Source organism: Convolutriloba macropyga, chromosome 1 (genome assembly GCF_964194025.1).
Source record: "Convolutriloba macropyga chromosome 1, txConMacr16.3, whole genome shotgun sequence".
Classification (NCBI taxonomy): domain Eukaryota; kingdom Metazoa; phylum Xenacoelomorpha; order Acoela; family Convolutidae; genus Convolutriloba; species Convolutriloba macropyga.
This window is the reverse complement of record NC_134468.1, coordinates 61,281,678-61,308,103: the sequence shown is the minus strand read 5'-3', so window position 1 is coordinate 61,308,103 and position 26,426 is coordinate 61,281,678. Positions and strand designations below refer to the sequence as shown.

The 26,426-nt window shown below is 33.9% G+C and overlaps 1 protein-coding gene across 1 annotated transcript in view; it reads right to left on the bottom strand.

The window, feature by feature from the left end:
• Window positions 1–26,426, bottom strand: part of LOC142341248 (uncharacterized) — an 88,608-nt gene that overhangs the window by 29,025 nt on the left and 33,157 nt on the right. The window contains exons 4-7 of the mRNA XM_075392171.1: window positions 21,018–21,244; window positions 6,180–6,299; window positions 2,631–2,975; window positions 551–826 (exon numbers count right to left, since the gene is read on the bottom strand). Coding sequence (XP_075248286.1) covers window positions 551–826; window positions 2,631–2,975; window positions 6,180–6,299; window positions 21,018–21,244 — 968 coding nt within the window. The remainder of the gene's footprint in view (window positions 1–550; window positions 827–2,630; window positions 2,976–6,179; window positions 6,300–21,017; window positions 21,245–26,426) is intronic.

Below are 26,426 nucleotides of genomic sequence, written 5' to 3'. Positions count from 1 at the left end.
GGGTAGTTTTTTGGGGGCGGGGTAGGCAGTTAAATGGGATCAAATGCTTTCTGCTAAAAAAAGCTGTATAATCTCAATACTCCTCTTCGAGTCGTAAAAACATGTAGAATTGTAGAATATCAATACTCCTTTTCGAGTCGTAAAAACCAGTAGAATCTCAATACTCCTCCTCGAGTCGTAAAAACCTGTGGAATCTCAATACTCCTCTTCGAGTCGTAAAAAGGCACACGTTTACAATAATTGCTATGAACTTCGTTCAAGAGCAATTAATAAGTGCCCAGATTTTGTCCTCAATTAAACTTCAATTATTCATTTTTAAAAACGCATTTTCAAGTGTGCATTATCATTTAAGATCCAATCTAATAGCTGACCTCCCAAATCATAAAATTTGCCTGTTTAAAAACTATTACCAGTAGCCCCGACAAGATCTGTTCAATTAATTTATTATCAATAAAAAATATGTATTTTGACTGTATCGAGACTAAAAAAACGCACTCGGCTAAATACTGCTTATATGCCGCAACAAAATTGCCGACAGCAGACGTCTTACCGCAAATGACTGGCAAGTGATGTGAATTTGATCAAGAGCGGTGAAGATGTGGTTCTTTTCCTCCTCTGGTACAGACAAGAGTGCACCTGGACGTTGTTGTATTACTCCCATGGCACCCGAAGATGTAACTGCAGTAGTTGAAGTTAGAAGCCCATTGTTTGCAGAAGTGGTGAGCAGCAGCTCAAACTCTCCCCTTGCTACTGAGACCAGATGATTCAGCTTATTGAATGTCCACTGACTAATGCTCTCAGTCACAACACTGTCACATGTTAATCCCTGTTAAACGAAAGGGATGACTACTCCCTGTTCAACATGATCGCAACCTTAATATTTAAACCTTAAAAAAGTTAATGAACAATATGACAATAGCAAAAATTTTCTATCAGGAAAAATACAACTGTTCTTTTTATTAATGAAACTAAAACTGTTTCAACACATATGTTCGTTTACATATAAAAATTCAACAAAATTTACAGGAAACAATTCCCTGATAAGAAACAATTAGCCATACACACCAACCCACCTTAGCCTACCTTAGTGGGAGCAGGTCGAGGAACTATATGCTCAACTTGGTTTTTTCTTCAGTCAGTTCTAGCCGCTCAATATGCATCAGAGAGTTGAGTGGTATCATTAGAAGGCTCTTCACGAGTAAACCATTGAAAATGTATTTTGAATTTCGTTTTTTCGAGGAGTCGTCGAGGGTTAAAATTTATTGCGAACATTTGGTATTTAACGTGATTTAGCTCACTTTTAGGGTCGTTCTTGTTCAATCAAGATTGGTGTTTCAAATTGTATTACCCTAACATTTAGAACGATTAAGTGTTTTTAATAGATCCCCAGGGACAAAAGCAACTTTTGGTCTCATCGTGGATTTTTACAATCAAAAACAATCGAATTGTAATGAGGCGCTGTTTTTTAATCTTTTCAAAAATGTGGCCAATAAACGTATATTTCTTTTAATGTACATATATTTTCACAGAATAGCTGACGGTTTTTAGGGCTTCAACGCTGTTTTCGCAAACTTTTACGGGTTTCCTAAATTCTGCCTGCAATTGTTAGTCTTTTTTATTACCTTATGTCTCAGTCACATTAATCAACAGTACAATTGGCTTCCTAAGGAGAATATTAATGGATTTCTATTGAATAAATTGGATTGGACTAAAATGGAAAGATAAGTGACGCTAAAAACCGAAGAGAACAACAAAAACAGAAAACGGTATAGAGGGAAAAGACTGGAAAAAGGAGAGGAATTGTGATTAGCGAAAAGAAAGAACAGCACTTTTCATTGTGAATCAGTTGGTTTAATATTGATATTTTAAATTTACTATCTCCGAAAGACAGTTTTGATACATTGTTTAAATCTTTTACAAGTTAGGCAACGAACTCCCGTTGATCGCTGAGGTTTAACTATAGTAGCCAGACCACTCCGTGTTTAATGATTAAGTTGACATAGGAAAACGTTTTAACAAGAGATTTATATCACTCAAAGCATTATTACCGCAGTTACAATTATTACAATTGAAACATTTTTATTTGAAGGTTAGTTAACCAGTGCACCACAAGTATATGACAAGAAATACGTGAAACTATCCAATGCATATGAGTTGATACCCATGCATTTTTGAAATTCGCCATTTTTATTTTTGTTGATTTGTCACCTAGTCTCATTAAGGACAGCCCCATCTGGTTTTAGGTGATTTTATTTAGATTTGAATAACAATTGTTTACTAATGGACATTGAATTTTGGTCGTAATTAATGTTTGTTGTTTGTCTCTTCTCGTAGTTCCTGGTCTCGTCAGCCCTCTAATGCGGTATGGCATTATTTCATACATCTAGTAGTTTGAATTTGTAATGATTTTTTAAACTCAAAGGCCAATTATTTTCGAACAGTAGGTGAATTTTTGGAACTTTCTTATCTCCTCTTCATTTGGTAGAAAATTACGTCAAAACTGTTGCTTAGGTGGGTCAGAATATTATGTAAAAAAACTCACAATAATAAGCCTCCTTCTTTATGTCAGTACTCAAAGCTTCACTATCGAATTCGAGGTTGAAGCCGTAAATAAAAAGCTGGGTAACAACCTGAATTTCATTAAGAAGCTGTTGAATAGAAAGCGATTGATCTTGACAACATTTGCCATCATGTTCATTCATTACTGCTCCTCCACTGCCACTAGCTGAACTAGCCACCTCATTCTCCTTCCTAGCATGTTGTCCGGTCGCTCCACACAACCCACGCAACGATACTCTAAATGTCGTTAAGCTAGTCTTGATGAGATCATAAACAGAATCGCGTGTCTTCTGAGCCGAGTTGCACTCCGGGTGTCGCAGAAGAGTCTTACTTGCAGTCAGGAGCATCATTGTTCCTTTCTCAAGGACTGCACGAGAACAACTCAGCTTTGACGAGCAACAATCGCTCAAGAGATCCTGAAAAAATGAACTATTTTGGTGCTCCCACCTGACAGTTCACGGTATAAGGATAGTGGAAACAGTTTGCCGACAGACAGAAAATTGACTAACGATTTAGAAACATAATCCGATACGTATTTGAAGAATAAAGATTTGTAAATTAACAAATCAAATTTTCATTCGTACCATCTTAAGAGACTATCAAGGGAGTGAAACAAACCTGTCCCTGAAGGACTTAAATTTGCGAGAACCCCATCACCATGATTATCTTACAGGATTTTGATGTGTAGCACATGGTGTATAGGCCGCTAAAAAGATAACCAGCTCATGAACACAAAATGGACTGCAGAAATGAATTTTACATTATTCCAACCCTCTATGAAATGGCGATTAGGAACTTTCTACTAGCTAGCCTGTTTTTTGTTAGCCTGGTCATTTTTGTACGATCCATATAATTTTTAGATTAAACAAAAGTAGTACCAAAAGTATCAAAGGAGAGATAGAAAAGTAGCTACAAAACGTTTTCAATTTTGTTTTCTCGACGGAAAATTGAGGCAAAAAAATTTCAACTCATCACTTTTTTCAAGTTTTAAATCAATCTTCGTTAAAAACAGATACTTGATTTTGAAACTATATTTTTGAAACATCTTTCCGATACCATCTTCGCTTTTTAAAATAATTAAAACATAGCTGGCAGATTGCCAGAAAATAGCCGCAATAACTTCGTAGATGTGCAGTCTCAAAAAACAGTAAAAAACAGACTTAAAAAATTCGTCTTTTCATTGAGGGCTGATATGTTATATTTTGATAAAAATCTGTATAAGTTTTTGCTGCCTCCATTAGCTGCTCTCAAATAACCTTCATTTAGAGTGGCACACACCCATTTGACCTTATCCCTTTGAATTTAAGTAAATAAAAGTCAATTTCAAAGTGAGGAAGTCATTTTTGAGAGTGAGGTAAGTCAAGTGTGACCAAAAAATCAATCACGCGAATGAACAAAAAAAACTCGCTCCACTAAGAGCGAAAAATGACGTCACACACGCACTCCAGTTGAAATTGCATGAACGAATGAACAAAACGCAATTTGAAGTGGTTGTGACGTCATATGGTCGTAACAAAAATCGCGTCGACGAAATAAAAAAAACAAGAGAAGGCCAATAATAGCCCCAGCTATCGCTGTGCGGCTATTAATAAAGAAACCTATTTTCCTATCATGTGTTCATGCTCAAAGGAAATGGTATTTTCCGTCGCTTATTATTGATGCAGTTATATATTACTGCATCAATACTAAGCAACGGCAAACTGCTCGTTCAAATTAATCAATTTTCACTCAAATCTTTTTGTGATGTATAACGTCGGTCGAATCGCTCTCAAACGACTGGCCAGCAGAAGTGGGCGGGGAGCTGCGATGGGGTCAACCTCTAAGAATAGCCCGTAACACAATAAATTTGTCTCGGCGAAACGCGTACTTAGACTCCAGCAAGCCGAAATGCTTTAAAAGAACTTACTGCCCTTCCGACGCTACCTGTTTTTGAGGACGAAAAGTCTAAAGGGTCAGACGGAAAATCTGTCAAGCAAAAAACCGCATCAAAAAGACAAGGACTAATGAAAATTGCTACTCGTTTGAGAGCAATTAAATATCTGCAGTTTTACGGGAATTCTCTTAAATTATAGATAGCCGCAGTCTGTGGTGTTCCATATGTTTACAACTGTAGTGGGTGCCGTAATTTCTTGATATTGTATACTTTTTAAGCCCATCGAACCAACTTTCAGCATTTTTGAGGCAACTTCAAATTTGTACATTTTTTTCCTTTTCATTCTATCATTCCCATTACTCATGAACATAGGGCGATCAATTAGGTAAACTTGATTGACATATGTGGAGCTGAAACATTATGTGCGACAGCACCTCATGGTCAATTTTAAGTCGACCTCATTTTTCAGCTCGAAACACCCCCCCTGCTCTGTTAAAACTAATTGTAAGCCCCGATATATCCTTTTAAGTGTTAATATTTTTAAAGAAAAGCTTCAGTCGGAGGGGGAATAAATTCATTAAGAGGACTTGAAATTACGTCATCAGAGGTAATTATATACCACTATAGCCACTAAAAATATCAAACTAAAAACTTTAAAGCAATTTTGACACTTTTCATTCGAATTTTAGTAGTGAACTGCCGTCACTCTAGTTCAGCCGCTGGCACTTGTGAGTGAGAGAAATTTAGATCACACAAAGCGAAAAAGTCAAGGGCGTAAAAATCATTTCAAAAATCCAAACGGTCAGGTAAAATTTTTGCATAAAAGACCAACAATTTTACAATAATTGCTTCAAACTTCGTTCGAGACCAATTAACAGGGACATTCACCTCGAATCTCGTTCCGAAATATTTGATCAACATAACATGATGACAGAGGGGTCTTTACAAAGGGATAAACGGGGATAAGATAAAATTTGGTTACAAATATGTATTGTTATAAATAAACGTTGTTAACAACTTTTATAGCACTAGAAATACTAGATGTACAACTTCAATCAATCAGAGACTAAGAAGACACTATTCTCTTTTATATAGCGCTTACATCACTAACTATAGTCAGTCTAATAGAGTAGTTGCACGATGTCTATACCTTTGACTCCGGTGTTAACTCTTTTGTACATCGTTATAATTGAAGTATGCCTTCAGTGTTTCACAGAGTCGGTTAGTGTTAGAGATATAGGTACGCCTACATCGCGCGCAGAAATAAGTAGTCCTAGCTCTTTATACTTTAAGGCTGTAAAAGGAGCTCACCTCGGGTCTGCCTTACTTTTTTATTACAATAGTCTTACAATAGTCCTGCGCTCTACGCTCTAAATTCTGAATGCGTACTTTCAAATCGGGGCATTCAGAATTTAGAGCGTAGAGCGCAGGACGAATTGCTCTCGAAAAACTGGCGAGGCAAACAATTTAGAAAGGGACATAGTCTAAAGAAACTTTTATGGTGCAAACTTTGGACTGCGGAGGGGTTAAAACCCGCGACCAAAAAGTATCAATTGATGCATTCGGAGCCATTGCAATGCACTGTGAGCAATGCACTTTTATCAACAATATTTATTAAATATCATGTTTGAAGGTACGAAGGTAGCATAGTTAGTGCATGAGCAGGAAAAATACGAGCAGGAAAGCAGGAAATTTATCGAAGAACACCCATAGATCAATGTTGAACAAATGACGTGTTCAAACTCACATTTTGCCTCTCGCCACTTAGCTGTGCGAGCTCAACCATGTTTGATCCAAACTCTCCGAAGCTCTGCACGAACTCTTGGAAGTTTGTCACGCACTCCATGTGGGTTAGCACGGAGAGCACCTGAAACGTTGAGTTTTCTGTTGTTTGTCCGAACAGCGTTCACTCATAGACAAAAAATGTATTTGCAGAGATCGAATGCTGAACTAATTCGAAGGCAGTATTTGGAGGCAACAAGAAAAAGCTCGACTTTTTTTCTAAGCCTGAACAGATACACTTAGCGAGTCTTCACTACAGATATCTAAAAAAAGTGGATACCTTTTCTCTTTTCCAGGATTGCAATCATACTGCCTTTAAACCCTTTCCAATGAAATTGACAGGTGAAAATTGTAAGCAAAGAGTTTTATCAATGCGTAAACTCCCTGTGATATCAACCTCCCAAAAGAAACACACTTGTTTGAAAAACAGTCAATGATGGACATTGAGGAACGTTCCAACTGATACTTCAAAACTATCTTGTTTGAAAAACGCAAATTTTACTCCCCAACATTCCCACCAAAACCACAATTTTACCATAAATTTAATCAAAAAAATTATTGTCAGCATTGAAAACTATACCTATTAAGCTTCATAAGTTGTTCTTGGCCTAATTTCTTTAAGTCAGTTGGTTTGTTTGTATTAATTGTTTACCTTTCTCAGAGTCACATGAAGTGCGGGTCTCGTTGAGCCGCATGCTCTATATAACTGAATTTCAATATTTCTAGTAGCTTCTCAAGTTGTACTTGCAACTAGACGAACAGGCAAACTAATGAAAGAGCAAGGTGTTTTTTGAGGTTTCATGCAGCTTTTTTTCGAAAGTTGAAACCAGGAGGCTCAGTAATGTGCGTTCGCACATAATGTTCCGAACCCGCTCATTCACATTTTCGGCTCTATTGTCTACCAAGTGAGGAAAGAATAGCAAACTTTCGAAAATTCAAGTACTTTTCGAAAATAACTGGTGTATGAATAAACAAGTCGTCCAACCCAAATCACTCAGTGGAAATTGAAGAGACGCCGCGTTAGAGGGCCGAAGAGGTTTGCCATTATAAAGAATAAGCCATTATAAAGAATACGAGACAAGACAAACAACAAAATCAAATAACAACAAACATCCAAAACTCGATTTCTATTTGTAGAAAAAGTTAATAACAGAAACTAAAGAGCGTCAGATAATAGATAAAACCTAAACTAAAAAATAACTAGTTTATTTTTCATCACTAGAAAAGATATGGAATCAGTCCTTAATGAGACTCAGCAACAACATACAAAAAACAAATAAGCAGTTAATTTAAAAATTAAGCTCATAAATTTTGAAAACAATTGGTTCCAAAGTAATGAACACCAATAGATATTAATTGAAATCATTTAATACGTTTGCAAAAAATCCATTTATAACTTCAATAGATTTAAAAAAATGGGACCTGTCATTATAAAGATTTTTTCATACCGCTACAAAAAAAACAAATGAACAAAAACAAAAAAGTTTTGCAAGGAAACGGTGTCGAAGCCATTATGAACGCCAATATATTGATATGTCACCACTCATTAATGAGACTAACAAGCAGACAATGAAAGATTGAAGTTAAAAAAAACGTTCTTATTTTTCGAAAACAATTAATTTAAAGGTCATCAAAATTATTAGCTATATATTGAAATCAATAATTATGTTTAAAAATTCCTATAAAAGAAGCCATTGAGACTGTTTTTGATCAGTCCTGCTTTTACAAAAAAGAACGTCAAATACAGAACAAATAACAATTGTTTTTTCGAAAAACCATTGTTCAAGCCATTAAAACAATAATGAACTCACTTAAAACAACAGATATGTTAAATTTCGCCTGATTTCTATGCCAGCAACGTGATATGTGACCTAAAGTTAATAAGATTAGGTAACAAATAGACAAAAAAAGCAAAATTTAAAAAATTTTTTTGAAAACATTTACTTTCAAAGTCATTGAAATAATCATCAATCAATTAAAATTATTAAACAGGTTTATTTATTCTTCCAAAGGAAGCCCATGAGGCCTGTCATTAATACGTTAACAAAAATGTCAAAATACAGACAAAAACAAAAAAAAAATGAAAAACGGGTCTCATACCCGTAAGTCTGATCAATTCGCTGAAAACTTTAGATATGTTCAACTGCGCCTTTTTCTAACCCCAATAATGTGATCTGTAATTAAAAAGGATAGGTAACTAACAAAAACAGACAAAAAGAACAGAAGATGCTGAGTCAAGAAATAATTAAATATTTTGAAAACAATAATTTTCGAAGTAGTGAAAACAGTCCCTTGTCAATTCAAATCATTAAATAGCATCGAATCAATTCTCTAACGGAAGCTATTGAGACCTGTCATTAATCGAAATATGTCATACATTTACAAAAAGAACTCCAAACAAAAATCGAAAAGCTTTTTACGGCAAAAATTGGCGTCGAGGTCGTTAAAAGCATAACTACATTAAAAAATTAAAATAATTAATTATTTTAAAATAATTAAAAAATTAAAATAATATGGCCTTCCTTCGATGCCAAAAACGCGATATCGGACCAGTAATTAAAAAGAATGGGTAACAAAAAGGAAAACAAACAATGGAACCAAAAAAATTCTTTTGAAATTATTATCAAAGTCATGAAAAGACATCAACTGAAGATTGAAACAATTAAACATGTTTGTTCATTCCCCAAGGAAGCCACTGAGACCTGCAACTAAGCAGAGTTTGTCATACGTTAAGAAAATTTTCAAATACAGACAAAAAGAAAACTTATTTTTTTTTAGAAAAACCGTTGTTGAAGCTATTAAAAGCATAATCATTTCACTAAAAAAATAGATACCTCCAAACGCGCTTCCTTTGGACGCTAAAATTTGACTCGTGAATTGTGATTAATGAGACATGGTAAAAAATAGACAAAGAGAATATGAAAAAATTTATAAAGCATTTCTTTTACATTTCGTGAAAAAATTATCTTGAAATTCGTGAAAATGATTACCAACAACTAATATCATTAACTAGGCTCGTCTTCCTCCACAACAGCAATTCAAAACCTATTTTTATTCGGAATTTATCATACGTCTACAAGAATAAAGCAATTAAAGACAAAGTGAAAAATATTCCATTAAATTCTTCTGGAAAACGGTGTTGAAGCCGTTAAAACAATAATCCATTCGTTAAAAAAACTACATGTCCAAATGTCCCAAATTTTTAATCAAAAAAAGTGATGAGCGACCTACCAAAAACTTGATAATGTGACAACTAGAAAAAAAAGAACCCGAAGAATGGGCAAATGTCCAAAAATCAATTTTTTTCCGAAACTAATAGTATCGAAGCCAGAAAACAATTTCTTGAAGCGTAAAGCCTCAAAAGAGGTTTAAAAATTAACTCTGTAGAAGATGCATTCTCTCTGTGCTGAAACTGAGCTACCAGAAAATCAAAATAAGGGCAAAAATACTGGCGAATCTACATATTCCCTAGTTCACTTTAAGAACAAATAACAATGAAAGTGAAAACGACAATAAGCTTTCGACTAAAGAAGTAAACACATAACCTGATAATTTTTATGGAGCCAATTGGACCCGTCAAAATGAGCTCTGATGTGAAATGTTCTGTTCTGTAATGAACATAAAAAAGCAAAAATTTTTAGAAAAAAAGACATACTGATTACAATCCGGATTAGTTTTGGATTTTAGGAATCAACGATTTGATTAATGAGACTAACAAGCAGACAATGAAAGATCAAAGTTAACAAAAGGTTTTTAATTTTCGAAAACAATTAATTTAAAGGTCATCAAAATCATTAGCTATAAATTGAAATCAATAATTATGTTTAATAATTCCTATAAAAGCCATTGAGACTGTTTTTGATCAGACCTGCTTTTACAAAAAGAACGTCAAATACAGAACAAATAATCAATAGTTTTTTCGAAAAACCATTGTAGAAGCCGTTAAAACAATAATGAACTCACTTAAAACAACAGTTATGTTAAATTTCGCCTGATTTCTATGCCAGCAACGTGATATGTGACCTAAAGTAAATAAGATTAGGTAACAAATAGACAAAAGCAAAATATAAAATAATTTTTTTGAAAACATTTACTTTCAAAGTCATTGAAATAATCACCAATCAATTAAAATTATTAAACAGGTTTATTTAATCTTCCAAAGGAAGCCCATGAGGCCTGTCATTAATACATTAACGAAAATGTCAAAATGCAGACAAAAACAAAAAAAATGAAAAACGGGTCTCATACCCGTAAGCCTAATCAATTCGCTGAAAACTTTAGATATGTTCAACTGCGCCTTTTTCTAACCCCAATAATGTGATCTGTAATTAAAAAGAATAGGTAACTAACAAAAACAGACAAAAAGAACAGAAGATGCTGAGTCAAGAAATAATTAAATATTTTGAAAACAAAAACTTTGAAAGTCGTGAAAACAACCCTTTGTCAATTCAAATCATTAAATAGTATCGAATCAATTCTCTAACGGAAGCTATTGATACCTGTCATTAATCGAAATATGTCATTAATCGAAATACGTTTACAAAAAGAACTTCAAACGAAAATCGAAAAGCTTTTCTCGGCAAAAATTGGCGTCGAGGCCGTTAAAAGCATAACTTCATTAAAAAATTAAATTAATTCACTATGACCTTCCTTCGATGCCAAAAACGCGATATCGGACAAGAAACTAAAAAGAATGGGTAACAAAAAGAAAACAAACAATGGAACCAAAATAAATCTTTTGAAATTATTATCAAAGTCATGAAAAGACATCAACTGTAGATTGAAACAATTCAACATGTTTGTTCATTCCCAAAGGAAGCCACTGAGACCTGCAACTAAGCACAGTTTGTCATACGTTAACAAAATTTACAAATACATACAAAAAGAAAACTTATTTTTTTTTAGAAAAACCGTTGTCGAAGCTATTAAAAGCATAATCATTTCACTAAAAAAATAGATACCTCCAAACGCGCCTCCTTTGGACGCTTAAGTTTGACTCGTGAATTGTGATTAATGAGACAAGGTAAAAAATAGACAAAGAGAATATGAAAAAACTTATAAAGCATTCCTTTACATTTCGTGAAAAAATTATCTTGAAATTCGTGAAAATGATTACCAACAACTAATATCATTAACTAGGCTCGTCTTCCTCCACAACAGCCATTCAAAACCTATTTTTATTCGGAATTTATCATACGGCTACAAGAATAAGTCAATTAAAGACAAAGTGAAAAAAATTCCATTAAATTCTTCTGGAAACCGGTGTTGAAACCGTTAAAACAATAATCCATTCCTTAAAAAATCTAATTGTCCAAACGTCCCTAATTTTTTATCAACCAAAAAGTGATGAGCGATCTATCAAAAACTTGATAATGTGACAACTAGAAAAAAAGAACCCGAAGAATGGGCAAATGTCCCAAAATCAATTTTTTTGCGAAACTAATAGTATGGAAGCCAGAAAACAATTTCTTGAAGCGTAAAGCCTCAAAAGAGATTTTAAAAATTAACTCTGTAGAAGATGCAGTCTCTCTGTGCTGAAACTGAGCTACCGGAGAATCAAATTAAGGGCAAAAATACTGGCGAAGCTACATATTCCCCTGTTCACTTTAAGTACAAATGACATTAAAAGTGAAAACGACAATAAGCTTTCGACTAAAGAAGTAAACACATAACCTGGCAATTTTTATGGAGCCAATTGGACCCGTCAAAAATGAGCTCTGATGTGAAATGTTCTGTTCTGTAATAAACATAAAAAAGCAAAGATTTTTAGAAAAAAAGACATACTGATTACAATCCGGATTAGTTTTGGATTTTAGAAATCAACGATTTGATTAATGAGACTAACAAGCAGACAATGAAAGATCAAAGTTAAAAAAAAACGTTTTCAATTTTCGAAATCAATTAATTTAAAGGTCATCAAAATCATTAGCTATAAATTGAAATCAATAATTATGTTTAATAATTCCTATAAAAGAAGCCATTGAGACTGTTTCTGATCAGTCCTGCTTTTACAAAAAGAACGTCAAATACAGGACAAATAATCAATAGTTTTTTCGAAAAACCATTGTCCCAGCCGTTCAAACAATAATGAACTCACTTAAAACAACAGATATGTTAAATTTCGCCTGATTTCTATGCCAGCAACGTGATATGTGACCGAAAGTTGATAAGATTAGGTAACAAATAGACAAAAAAAGCAAAATTTAAAATAATTTTTTTGAAAACATTTAATTTCAAAGTCAATGAAATAATCATCAATCAATTAAAATTATGAAACAGGTTTATTTAATCTTCCAAAGGAAGCCCATGAGGCCTGTCATTAATACGTTAACGAAAATGTCAAAATACAGACAAAAACAAAAAAAATGAAAAACGGGTCTCATACCCGTAAGCCTAACCAATTCGCTGAAAACTTTAGATATGTTCAACTGCGCCTTTTTCTAACCCAATAATGTGATCTGTAATTAAAAAGAATAGTTAACTAACAAAAACAGACAAAAAGAACGGAAGATGCTGAGTCAAGAAATAATTAAATATTTTGAAAACAATAATTTTCAAAGTCGTGAAAACAGTCCCTTGTCAATTCAAATCATTAAATAGCATCGAATCAATTCTCTAACGGAAGCTATTGAGACCTGTCATTAATCGAAATATGTCATACGTTTACAAAAAGAACTTCAAACGAAAATCGAAAAGCTTTTCTTCGCAAAAATTGGCGTCGAGGCCGTTAAAAGCATAACTTCATTAAAAAATTAAATTAATTCACTATGGCCTTCCTTCGATGCCAAAAACGCGATATCGGACAAGAAACTAAAAAGAATGGGTAACAAAAAGAAAACAAACAATGGAAAAAATAATTCTTTTGAAATTATTATCAAAGTCATGAAAAGACATCAACTGTAGATTGAAACAATTCAACATGTTTGTTCATTCCCAAAGGAAGCCACTGAGACCTGCAACTAAGCAGAGTTTGTCATACGTTAACAAAATTTACAAATACAGACAAAAAGAAAACTTATTTTTTTTAGAAAAACCGTTGTCGAAGCTATTAAAAGCATAATCATTTCACTAAAAAAATAGATACCTCCAAACGCGCCTCCTTTGGACGCTAAAATTTGACTCGTGAATTGTGATTAATGAGACAAGGTAAAAAATAGACAAAGAGAATATGAAAAAACTTATAAAGCATTCCTTTACATTTTGTGAAAAAATTATCTTGAAATTCGTGAAAATGATTACCAACAACTAATATCATTAACTAGGCTCGTCTTCCTCCACAACAGCCATTCAAAACCTATTTTTATTCGGAATTTATCATACGGCTACAAGAATAAGTCAATTAAAGACAAAGTGAAAAAAATTCCATTAAATTCTTCTGGAAACCGGTGTTGAAGCCGTTAAAACAATAATCCATTCCTTAAAAAATCTAATTGTCCAAACGTCCCTAATTTTTTATCAACCAAAAAGTGATGAGCGATCTATCAAAAACTTGATAATGTGACAACTAGAAAAAAAGAACCCGAAGAATGGGCAAATGTCCCAAAATCAATTTTTTTGCGAAACTAATATTATGGAAGCCAGAAAACAATTTCTTGAAGCGTAAAGCCTCAAAAGAGATTTTAAAAATTAACTCTGTAGAAGATGCAGTCTCTCTGTCCTGAAACTGAGCTACCGGAGAATCAAATTAAGGGCAAAAATACTGGCGAAGCTACATATTCCCCTGTTCACTTTAAGTACAAATGACATTAAAAGTGAAAACGACAATAAGCTTTCGACTAAAGAAGTAAACACATAACCTGGCAATTTTTATGGAGCCAATTGGACCCGTCAAAAATGAGCTCTGATGTGAAATGTTCTGTTCTGTAATAAACATAAAAAAGCAAAGATTTTTAGAAAAAAAGACATACTGATTACAATCCGGATTAGTTTTGGATTTTAGAAATCAACGATTTGATTAATGAGACTAACAAGCAGACAATGGAAGATCAAAGTTAAAAAAAACGTTTTTAATTTTCGAAATCAATTAATTTAAAGGTCATCAAAATCATTAGCTATAAATTGAAATCAATAATTATGTTTAATAATTCCTATAAAAGAAGCCATTGAGACTGTTTCTGATCAGTCCTGCTTTTACAAAAAGAACGTCAAATACAGAACAAATAATCAATAGTTTTTTCGAAAAACCATTGTCCCAGCCGTTCAAACAATAATGAACTCACTTAAAACAACAGATATGTTAAATTTCGCCTGATTTCTATGCCAGCAACGTGATATGTGACCGAAAGTTGATAAGATTAGGTAACAAATAGACAAAAAAAGCAAAATTTAAAATAATTTTTTTGAAAATATTTAATTTCAAAGTCATTGAAATAATCATCAATCAATTAAAATTATTAAACAGGTTTATTTAATCTTCCAAAGGAAGCCCATGAGGCCTGTCATTAATACGTTAACGAAAATGTCAAAATACAGACAAAAAAAAATGAAAAACGGGTCTCATACCCGTAAGCCTAACCAATTCGCTGAAAACTTTAGATATGTTCAACTGCGCCTTTTTCTAACCCAATAATTTGATCTGTAATTAAAAAGAATAGTTAACTAACAAGAACAGACAAAAAGAACGGAAGATGCTGAGTCAAGTAATTAAATATTTTGAAAACAATAATTTTCAAAGTCGTGAAAACAATCCCTTGTCATTTCAAATCATTAAATAGCATCGAATCAATTCTCTAACGGAAGCTATTGAGACCTGTCATTAATCGAAATATGTCATACGTTTACAAAAAGAACTTCAAACGAAAATCGAAAAGCTTTTCTCGGCAAAAATTGGCGTCGAGGCCGTTAAAAGCATAACTTCATTAAAAAATTAAATTAATTCAATATGGCCTTACTTCGATGCCAAAAACGCGATATCGGACAAGTAATTAAAAATAATGGGTAACAAAAAGAAAACAAACAATGGAACCAAAATAATTCTTTTGAAATTATTACCAAATTCATGAAAAGACATCAACTGTAGGTTGAAACAATAAAACATGTTTTTTCATTCCCCAAGGAAGCCACTGAGACCTGCAACTAAGCAGAGTTTGTCATACGTTGAGAAAATTTTCAAATACAGACAAAAAGAAAATTATTTTTTTTAGAAAAACCGTTGTCGAAGCTATTAAAAGCATAATCATTTCATTAAAAAAAATAGATACCTCCAAACGCGCCTCCTTTGAACGCTAAAATTTGACTCGTGAACTGTGCTTAATGGGATAAGGTAGACAAATAGACAAAGAGGTGAAAAATTTATAAAGCATTCCTTTACATTTCGTGGAAAAATTATCTTGAAATTCGTGAAAATGATTACCAACAACTAATATCATTAACTAGGCTTGTCTTCCTCCACAACAGCCATTCAAAACCTATTTTTATTCGGAATTTATCATACGGTTAGAAGAATAAGGCAATTAAAGACAAAGTGAAAAAATTCCATGAAATTCTGGAAAACGGTGTCGAAGCCGTTAAAACAATAATCCATTCCTTAAAAAAAACTACATGTCCAAATGTCCCTAACTTTTTATCAACAAAAAAGTGATAAGCAACCTATCAAAAACTTGAAAAGGTGACAACTAGAAAAAAGAACCCGAAGAATGGGCAAATATCCAAAAATCAATTTTTTTGCGAAACTAATAGTATCGAAGCCAGAAAACAATTTCTTGAAGCGTAAAGCATCAATAGAGATTTAAAAAATTAACTCTGTAGAAGATGCAGTCTCTCTGTGCTGAAACTGAGCTACCGGAGAATCAAATTAAGGGCAAAAATACTGGCGAAGCTACATATTCCCCTGTTCACTTTAAGTACAAATGACATTAGAAGTGAAAACGACAATAAGCTTTCGATTAAAGAAGTAAACAAAAAATCTGGCAATTTTTATGAAGCCAATTGGACCCGTCAAAAATGATCCCTGATGTGAAATGTTCTGTTCTGTAACGAACATAAAAAAGCAATAATTTTTAGAAAAAAAAGACATAATGATTACAATCCGGATTAGTTTTGGATTTTAGAAATCAACGATTTGATTAATGAGACTAACAAGCAGACAATGAAAAATCAAAGTTAAAAAAAAACGTTTTTATTTTTCGAAAACAACTAATTTAAAGGTCATCAAAATCATTAGCTATAAATTGAAATTAATAATTATGTTTAATAATTCCTATAAAAGAAGCCATTGAGACTGTTTTTGATCAGTCCTGCTTTTACAAAAAGAACGTCAAATACAGAACAAATAATCAATAGTTTTTTTTCGAAAAACCAGTGTCGAAGCCGTTAAAACGATAATGAACTCACTTAAAACAACAGATATGTTAAATTTCGCCTGATTTCTATGCCAGCAAGGTGCATAATGTATATTGCTGTTTGTATAATTGTTGGCTTATATTAGCTGAAAACCGGCAAAATTTCAAACCCAGAAACCTTTAAAAGAAAGCGGAGAAGTAAATTAGCCCTTTCATGAAGTGAAACAAACTGTTTCAACAATTTTTAGGAGTTCATTTCCGGCAAATTTAAGCAAAATTGACTAAAGCTTATTTTTTGCAATTTTCGATTAAATGTTGATTTTGCGAAATAGGTAGCAAAAGTTTTAGCCAAAAAATTTGATGAAAAATTTCATCAACACTCTTCAATCTTAAGAAAACAAAACAACATACCTGTTTTAAAACAACTTTATTATATTTTGGAAAACTGACAAAAATATAGCTAAAAATTCCGCAAAATGTGAATAAAAACAACGGAAATCTATCCGATGAATACCTCGACCAGCAAAAATAGTTCATCCCTCCCCACTAAAGTGGGGGTCAGAACCAAAAGGATATTAAAAACTTACACAGCACTTTAAGAAAACATAACCAGCAGATTGCCGGAAAATAGCAGCGATAGACCCTTGTGGCCTTCCATGAAATGAAACAACTAACGAAATAAGATAGACAGATCGATCACAAGTCCTTTAATAGTTCGCTAGGTTTTCGGGTTAGATAAATTCGGACAGCCATTTCTTTGAGACACATACGCTCTTATAAGGAAAAAGCCCTAATAGAGCTGTTGCAAAATTAGTTTTCGAAATCAACATTTCACGACTAATAATCAAGAATTAGGGCATATACGTTTGGCGCTACTTAGATGCACACTTTTGATCTTTAACGAGTAAATGTTCATATAAGTTCACTAAATGGGTTCAGAAACCACTCTTTTAGTGAGATAAGTCACGCAATTGACCTAAAAGCAGAAATGACGTCACGCACACAAATTTTAATTGCAAAACAGAAGAAGTCATAAGTTAATCAGAGCTATGCAAAAGGATTGTCGGTATTTGACTTTCGCAAGCGAAAATAGCATTTTCAATTGAGTTTGAAAAATAAACTCATGCAGCAATGAGAGAGAATAACAAAAGAGATTTTACAGTAGAATTTAGACATTTATACGAGAGGTCAGATTAATAGATCAATAAGGTGAAGTAGAATTGTGAAACGAAAACCTCTAAAAAACTGCCCGTATAAATACCCATTATCAATGAGATAAATCGAATTTAGTCTGAAAAATCCTAGCCGGAGTCCTAGGTCTGAAAAAAATTGTTTTAGTTTACGAATTTGCTAGCAATCTTTCACAAGGCATACCATTTAAAAAAGCATTCACACATTCCTAAGAATTCTTTTAGGCTTCCGTAGTTATCATAAAAATTCAATACGTGCTGAAAAAAATCATATCAAAAAATCTCACTCTAATCCCACCAATAACAGCTATAGAGAATCTACAAGTAAAACTGCAGTGTTTTCAGTTGATATCTAATGGCTCTAATGAATTTGAATATTTTTAAAGTGAACTATGAATAGTTTACATCACTCTTCTGTCAACTTGAAGCGTAGTCTTAGCATAGAAAATTGAATAGCTTTTTCCATGTGAAATAGAAATCATTTTATGTAATGGTTTTTATCACTAATGGCTTCTTGGCTTTGGTACTAGCTTCAAAAAATCATTGTGATTTTTATACGTTTGCCTTGTCTTAGGCTAATTGACAAACTATCACATTCACGGCACGTCAAATTGAAGTATACAGAATGTGCAATGGAAAAAATTTAATGTTTGTGGATGTTTGTTTCTGACGGCTGCGATACCGCTCTCGCAAAGTTTTCAGTTTTTATCTGATTTTGTTGTTCTTTTTCTAGTCGTTCACAAATTCCACATTATCAACGGTCTCAATGCATTCCTTTGCATGTATAAATTCACCAGCCAGCTCAATCATTTCATATAGCTAATTGTTGTAACGACTAAGATGAGATTTTCAAAAAATAAAGAATCATTATACCTTCCTTTTTGCAGATTATTAAACTTTTTGTTTTCTGTTGATTTATCTTTTGACTGATGCCTATGGGGCTTAGAAAGTGTTCTCATAAGAACGAGTTTTCTATACTGGTCAATATTTCGTGTTCCTGTTGTCTTTTTCACATAGACCATTTACAAAGAGGACCGATTGATGATCATACGAGATCAAAGCAAAGAATTAACATAATTTCATTTTACCATGGTTTTTAATTGTGATCAAAAACTCTAGTTTTAAAGGCTTCGATACTGCGGTTTCCTAAAATTGTTTGTTGAATTTAGAGTTCTGTCTGTGTTTATGGCTTTTTGTAGTCTTATGGCACAGTTTTACTAATAACAGGCCAAATGTAAATATAGCTGGCAGATTGCCAGAAAATAGCCGCAATAGATTCGTAGATCGGCAGTCTAAAAAAACAGTAAAAAAGACAGACCAAAAAATTCGTCTTTACATTGAGGGCTGATCTGTTATATTTTGATTAAAAATCTGTATAGGTTATTGCTGCCTCCATTAGCTGCTCTCAAATAACCTTCATTTAGAGTGGCACACACCCATTTGACCTTATCCCTTTGAATTTAAGTAAATAAAAGTCAACTTCAAAGTGAGGAAGTCATTTTTGAGAGTGAGGTAAGTCAAGTGTGACCAAAAAATCAATCACGCGAATGAACAAAAAAACTCGCTCCACTAAGAGCGGAAAATGACGTCACACACGCACTTCAGTTGAAATTGCATGAACGAATGAACAAAACGCAGATTTGAAGTGGTTGTGACGTCATATGGTCGTAACAAAAATCGCGTCGACGAAATAAAAAAACCAAGAGAAGGCCAATAATAGCCCCAGCTATCGCTGTGCGGCTATTAAAAACTAAAGAGTTGGAAGATGACCTGTTTATGATTAGAGTTGAAAGCTGATGGTTTATGAGTTTTAAAAACATTTGTTTTTAAAAAATCAATGGATTTCTGAGCTTTGCCACTTTGTCTCTTCGTTCTGTCAATAGATAGCTTAGTCTCTATAACGACAAGTCGTATGTTCTTTCTTTCACTCTTTTTGGAGAACCAAATCCAATCTTTAAAACTGTTTTTGTTGTCAACTATTGGTTTCTTGACTTTGATATTACGCATTTTCACTTTTAAAAAATGGAGATTTTGCATGTCTGCGAATTTTTGAGGTTATTTTTTGTTTCCTTGCCACAATTTCACACTAGTGGGGAAGTCAAATTGGCGTTGAAAGATTGCGCATTTGAACCTATTTAAAGTTCTCAGTGAATAGATTATCGCTTCAACCGTTTTCCTGCTGAATTATTTGATTTTTAAAGAAGTTTTTGCATGTCTTAGTCGCTCCTTTTATAGTCGTATGACATAATCGGGATAATAATAGGTATGATTTGCTTCCTTAAGAGGCATAAATTAACAGTTGTTAATTGCTCAATTATAAACCAAGAGGTATAAATGAATCTTTTTAATGATTTCAGTTTATACGTAATGTTTTTTAATCACTTAAAAATGGTTATAAAAAACGGAAATTTAGTTTTGAACTTTGTCATTTCAGCTGTCTTTTTTCGAATTGTTACGGAGTCTCAATAATGGCAGGTTTCATCAGCCCTCTAATGCAGCATTTCTTCATTCATTTATTGCTTGTTGAACAATATCAATTTCTGAAAATTTTCTATTTCATCCTCATTTCGTAGAACATTAAGTCAAAAATGCGGATGAGCGGGGTGAGAAGATTATGCACGAACGCACATTGCCGAGACAACTAAGTTTTAAGGCTTTAGATTGAATCGAAAATCTCATTCGTAGTCATTAATTAGTTAACAAATCGGCCATAAATTATTGAAAGCTAATCAAAAGGATCACATAATTGATGAAGGTTCTCATGGAATATCAACACGTTCGCTACTCAGAAACTTTGCGGAAGTCTTTGCGGCAAAAGAATCCTTCTGAGTTGGCACTGGTGTTATTTGAGAATCTTTGCTAATTTATTTCCCAATTTTAAAATACATTGATGTCTGATTCACAGCCTTGATGCGATTCATATTGAGCGTTCAAGGCTTTCATAGTATCAAAAATTGCCCGATATCCAGTTCTTTCTGAGATCCCAGAAAAAAATATTTGCTCTTTGTTTTTCTGCGTTTACTAGTGAAGTCGTTCCTCAAAGCAGGGTTTTGCTTAATTTGGCAGAGCTATCCTGAATTTTATTCTTTGCCAATGATACAAAATGAAAAATTAATATTTGACTTCGCTAATTTTACTCCCGCCCAGCCTGACCATCTAATTAACTGCGGAAAGGTCAAGGGAATATCGAAATGATCTATTCGAGTCTGAGAAAAAAGCAACTCACTAAGAAAAAGTTCAGAGCGCAATGATAGCCCCCACAGCTGCATAAAATCCCCGATTGTTTAAGTTGTGATAAAACGTTTGTGATCTCTGTCAATTCATCTGACTTACCTTGTCGTGTGTATTGAGTATGGTGGCCACTTTGAACGCGTCGGCTGTGTTGAGCAGGTGGCAGAGATTGAGCAGTACATTGAAACTCTCCCTGGCCACGTTGTGAAGCATCGACTCCAACAGTGGATCCATGTGGTCACCCCCCGATGCCTGTAAGGTGGATGTTGAAGTTGACGAATTGGCAAATGCCTTTGCCCCAGAGTCCATAAGGCGACACATGGTGCGAGCTATAATACATATGATGACCTATATCAAAACTGTCTAGTGAAGAACTGACCTATGCAGTGAGCAACACTTATCGTGAGCACGTACGTAACCTTAGCAGGTAAACAGATATTCCCAAACCAGTAAAATATTCAAAAAATAAGGAAATCAGAAGCTATAACTTTTCACAATCCGCGATTGCGATTCATATTTTCATGTCATCATCTTTGATGCAATAAAAAAAGCCAGTGAAAAAATAATTCCTACTGCTGGCAAAATGCAACCCGAAGAAATTGAAGTAGGCCAAATATTATTTGGCTATAACTTTAAGAAACCGAGCTAATCCCCGTCTTATAAAATTTGTAACAGCCACAAAACTATGCGTCCGTTTATTGCATGCGTGATTACTGCATAGCTGCTCATAAGGTTATACTTAAAATTTCGTATTTATAAACAATACGCATTCCAAGCAATTGTTCGGACTGCATTATTGGAATGCGTATTGTTTGGACTTTATTGTTTGGAATGCAATTGTTCGGACTTTAATGTCACAGGGTCGTTTGTATTCAGTGAAATTGAACGGAATATTTTGCGTTATAAACTACGAGTGATATCCTTTGCAATCCTGTCGCACCTATGTTGTTTTAATTGGATTTCTAAAATTTTGCATTTTTCGAGGAGTTACCGCGCTGTTGTCATTTGTCTGAAACGTAGCAAAGAGACTCCACGAAATTCCACATTATATAATCGACAACGTGTGTTGAAATTAGCTAAAACTTGTTTTCAAAAATCAAATTCCATAAGATATCATAAGTTATCACTAAGTAAAAAATTTTTGTTCAATTGAACTGTTTTTAAACGACATTACGTAGCAAGAACTAAGCAAGAAATTTTTTCGTTTATTTCAATAAGTTCTTTTCGAACTGAATAATAAAAATTTTCTAAACTATTTTATTTTTTTTTTGTTGCAGTAGTACTAACTTTCCTAATTGTTGGATTCCGAATTGCCTTTAATTAATTACTTTGTATTATAGTGCCTGTTTTTCGACTGATCAATGACTGAAGGACTCCAACTGTTCTAAAATTAGTTCCCACTAATTTCCTATAAAGATTCGGAAATGCATCTAAATCTCAGCTGACGAAATTAGATCACGGGGAAATATTTAAAATTTCAATGCCAAATCAGTGCAAAAAAATTTGCCGAAGGAAATTAAATTATTGTCTGGGACGCTCTGATTTGCGAGAGCAGTAAAAATAGAAACAAGGTATAAACATACCAGGCAGATTGTCGAAAAATAATCACCATTGATTCCCATAACACCGACTGGGATTGAATTAATAGAAAAAAATGGTAAAAATTGATTTTTGTTCGAAAACATTTCGAAAATGCAAATTTGTAAATGGATTTTGTAGTTATGCATGCTATTTCGAAATGCGAGGATGCAGGGGCTAGTATCAATTTCAAAACGCATTAGAGATGTTAACTAAGACTTATAAGAAAAATCTGCGGGCATCTAAAACTGGGCTTTATGGGTTTATCTCGTTTCGATTTTCATTCCGTTTTTTGATATTGACTTTGTTCACTTTAGATTAATTTGCTGAGCAACTGCTGTTTAAATTTAAAAGCCATTTGAGCAGAACGAGCAAAGAAGGAAACTATCCTAGAGAAGTCAAAACATTTCACGCAAAAAGTTGAACAACCTGTGAACTAAAAAGCAAAGCGAAACATATTTTGTTCGACGAAGTAAAAAACATAGCAGGACAAGTCCTGACGTACAATTCAAAGAATTTTCATTGACTAAACAGAAAAACTAGACCTAGAATGGACTATGAGTGAATTGAGAAAACCATTTTAAAAAAAATTAGATCAAAAAATAAGAAAAAAGAACAAAAAATCAATGTCAAAATGCCGCATATGAACAAAAAAACCACTAGCGACAAATGAAAATTTAATTAAAACAAAAAACTAGGCGTAGAATGAGCTGTGAATGGATTGGGAAAACCGTTTAGAAAATCCGATCCAAAAAATCGAAAAAACAGTAAAAATCAGAGTGAAATTGCCGCATGTGAACAAAAAACCACTACCGAGAAACCGAATTTTTGTTCAAACACCATTTTCGAACTCTACTTTAAAATTAGAGCGAAAAAAATTCACGCCGCAAAACCACTCGCTTTTTCGCTCCATTTCCTGTTTCGGCGTGACCAAAATCACTACTCCAATTTGACTTCAAAAATCATGAAAATGTGTGAACAGATCTTAAAAAAAAAAAAACATAGCAGGACAAGTCCTGACGCACAATTCAAAGAATTTTCATTGACTAAACAGAAAACTAGACCTAAAACGGACTATGAATGGATTGGGAAAACCATTTAGAAAAAAATCCGATCCAAAAAATCGAAAAAACAGTAAAAGTCAAAGTGAAATTGCCGCATGTGAACAAAAAACCACTAGCGAGAAAGCGAATTTTTGTTCAAACACCGTTTTCTCACTTCACTTAAAATTTCACGCCGCAAAACCACTCGCTTTTTCGCTCCACTTCCTGTTTCGGCGTGACCAAAATCACTACTCCAATTTGACTTCAAAAATCAAGAAAATGTATGAACAGATCTTAAAAAAAAAGACAGCGCCCCAATACAATTCAAATTCTTTGAATTGTAAAAAGACAGCGCCCCAATACAATTCAAATTCTTTGAATTGTAATAAATAGTAGCTGCTATACTAGCCAGTTGAGAAACATAACCAACTGTCCCGGGCTTACACAGTTTTGAAGACGGAACGTCAACTTAAACTGTTCCAGCAAGCAAACAAATGTTTTAGCTAAAGAGTCAAAATGGTCAAGCAGAAATTGTGCATAAAAACAAACAGCGGTGTACGTTAACAACAATTGCTTAAGACATCGTTCGAGAAGTGAGAAATTTGGTTGAGGAGAAAAGCACGAGACGAGCCGATTAGAGCGTACAGTCACCGCAGCTAAAGAAGATTTTCTTTCAGTATGAACTGTTTCGAACATCTTCAACCGAACTCAGGCGCTTGCTTCAATTAAAACAAATTCCAGCTTTACACGATTGCAAAGAACTAGCCTTCTTTTCTCTACTGTCTTATCAAGTTAGACAATTTCCATCAATTTGGTTTGTCTGGATCTTGGCTGACATCTTTTGTTACTAGTAGTCTTCATGACAAAGTTCATAAAAAAACCGATGTGCTAACTGGTAGCCGAAAGTTTTTCTTTTCTCAACCTATTGTTCCCTCTCCTATCATTGACGCGCTGTATTAAACTTGACATCGTTTTTCAGTCAAGATTTCATCTTACTAGCCTTTCAACAAATTAAAGAAGAATGAAAACACCAGAATATGTGGCGGGATCGAAATAGCAACCGTAAGCATAAACCGACTAAGATCGGAAGAATTGCTCTCGCCCGACAGGCGGGTAGAAAAACAATTGACCCCACCCGGATTCGAAACACTGACCTCCCGATCCATAACTCGGCTATCATAAACTTGTTTTTGCTATGCTGCAACCGACTTTATATTAGCAACAAGCTTTACTTTGTAGTGAGATCAACAGAGATCACTCGAAAAAGAGGAACGAAAACGTGAAAAAGTCACTTGAGAAGTCAAAGAATGTTCTAGAAGAAAAGCGCAAAATGGTCAAGCATAAAATTTGCATAAAAAATACCAACACGTTTACAATAATTGCTATGAACTTCGTTCAAGAGCAATTAATGATAAGTACTCGAAGGTTCAGTGGTAATAGCTTCCAAAAGTCCATAAAAAGTCTGGGTCAGAATTGTCCTATATCAGGGCCCACAAAACAAAATTTGCCAAATTTCGGGAAATAAACATTTCCTCCAATATTTTTTTTGTATTGAACGCACAAAAATTGCCTGATTTCATGCCATTTCAAACTGTACTGAAGTTCAACACAACATTCATTAGAAGTTTCATTAAATTTGCCAAAAGATTTATCATGAATAATTCGAATTTTTTAAAGGATTATTCTCATTTGCATGCAAAACATGCTCTAACATTATTGTTTGGAATATATTCGAAGTCCAAAATATTTATATATTTTCCAGATTCATTGTAAGTCATCCAGGGCAACCATTATTTAAGCAACAATAGTAAAAAAATTTATGCTGTTTCGCCCCCCCCCCCCAGCTTAGAGAGCATAAATCTTTTATGACCCCCAGGCGCACAAGATTTTTTTCTTACATAGTAACGTGCTATATAACAACATATAATTTGTAACTGGGGGTCACAAAAACACTGGGGGGCGCAAAATAGAATAGATTCAAAAATTTTTACTTGTTCGTGCATCGAGGGCGTGCTGTAAATATTAGCCAAGGAAAATTAGCCGCATGAAATATTAGCCAAAAAGGAGACAACAATCAATCAGATTTGAAAAAGCTCAAATATTATAGCAAGACTAACATGTTCGGTCGTGAAATTTTTTTCGGTTGTGATAGATTCATATGATATCCCATAGTCCGCTCAGACATGTCACGTGTCAGCGAGTTAGATGATTGCGCCGTCCAATTTATGGCTTACAGCAATTATCTCAGCTTACCTACTTTCGACTTTTTTATCTACATTTCACGTCCGCTAATACTTCGGACACCTCGAGGGCCACTCAAAATCAAATTTAACATCTTTTGAACGAAATAATTCAACTTTTTTTTGTTTTCATCAACTTTTCAAGAACTTATTAATACAGGGTAAAGAAAACTGAAGTGTTCAACTTTAGTGATTGCCGGGTTTACAATTAATTACTCTATGAAAACCCCGTCTTTTGTCATTGTGGGCAATTTGATATCAGAGAAAGCTTTTGCTAAATAGCGTCCTTTTCATTGTTCGCCAAGTAGCGTTATCGCCTAATACAAATTTCAAATTCATAACATAAACCGATTAACGTGCTCTCCATCGACAGACGGGGCAATTTACTTCAGAGATTGTTGTAACCTAGATAATTTTTGTGGGTGCAAAAAATTTGAACCAATAAGGGTTTCACACACCTGACCTCCCGCGTGATATTGAAGCATTATGCACTCAGTCATCACCGACTTGTCATAGATTATCTTACAAACGCATTTATTGGAGAAACAGAATTTCTGAATCAGGGCAGTGAAGAAGTCACGGCGTGAAACGCAAAAAAGTCACTCGAGAAGTGAAACAAAAAAAAGAATGTTCTAGATGAAAACACTCGA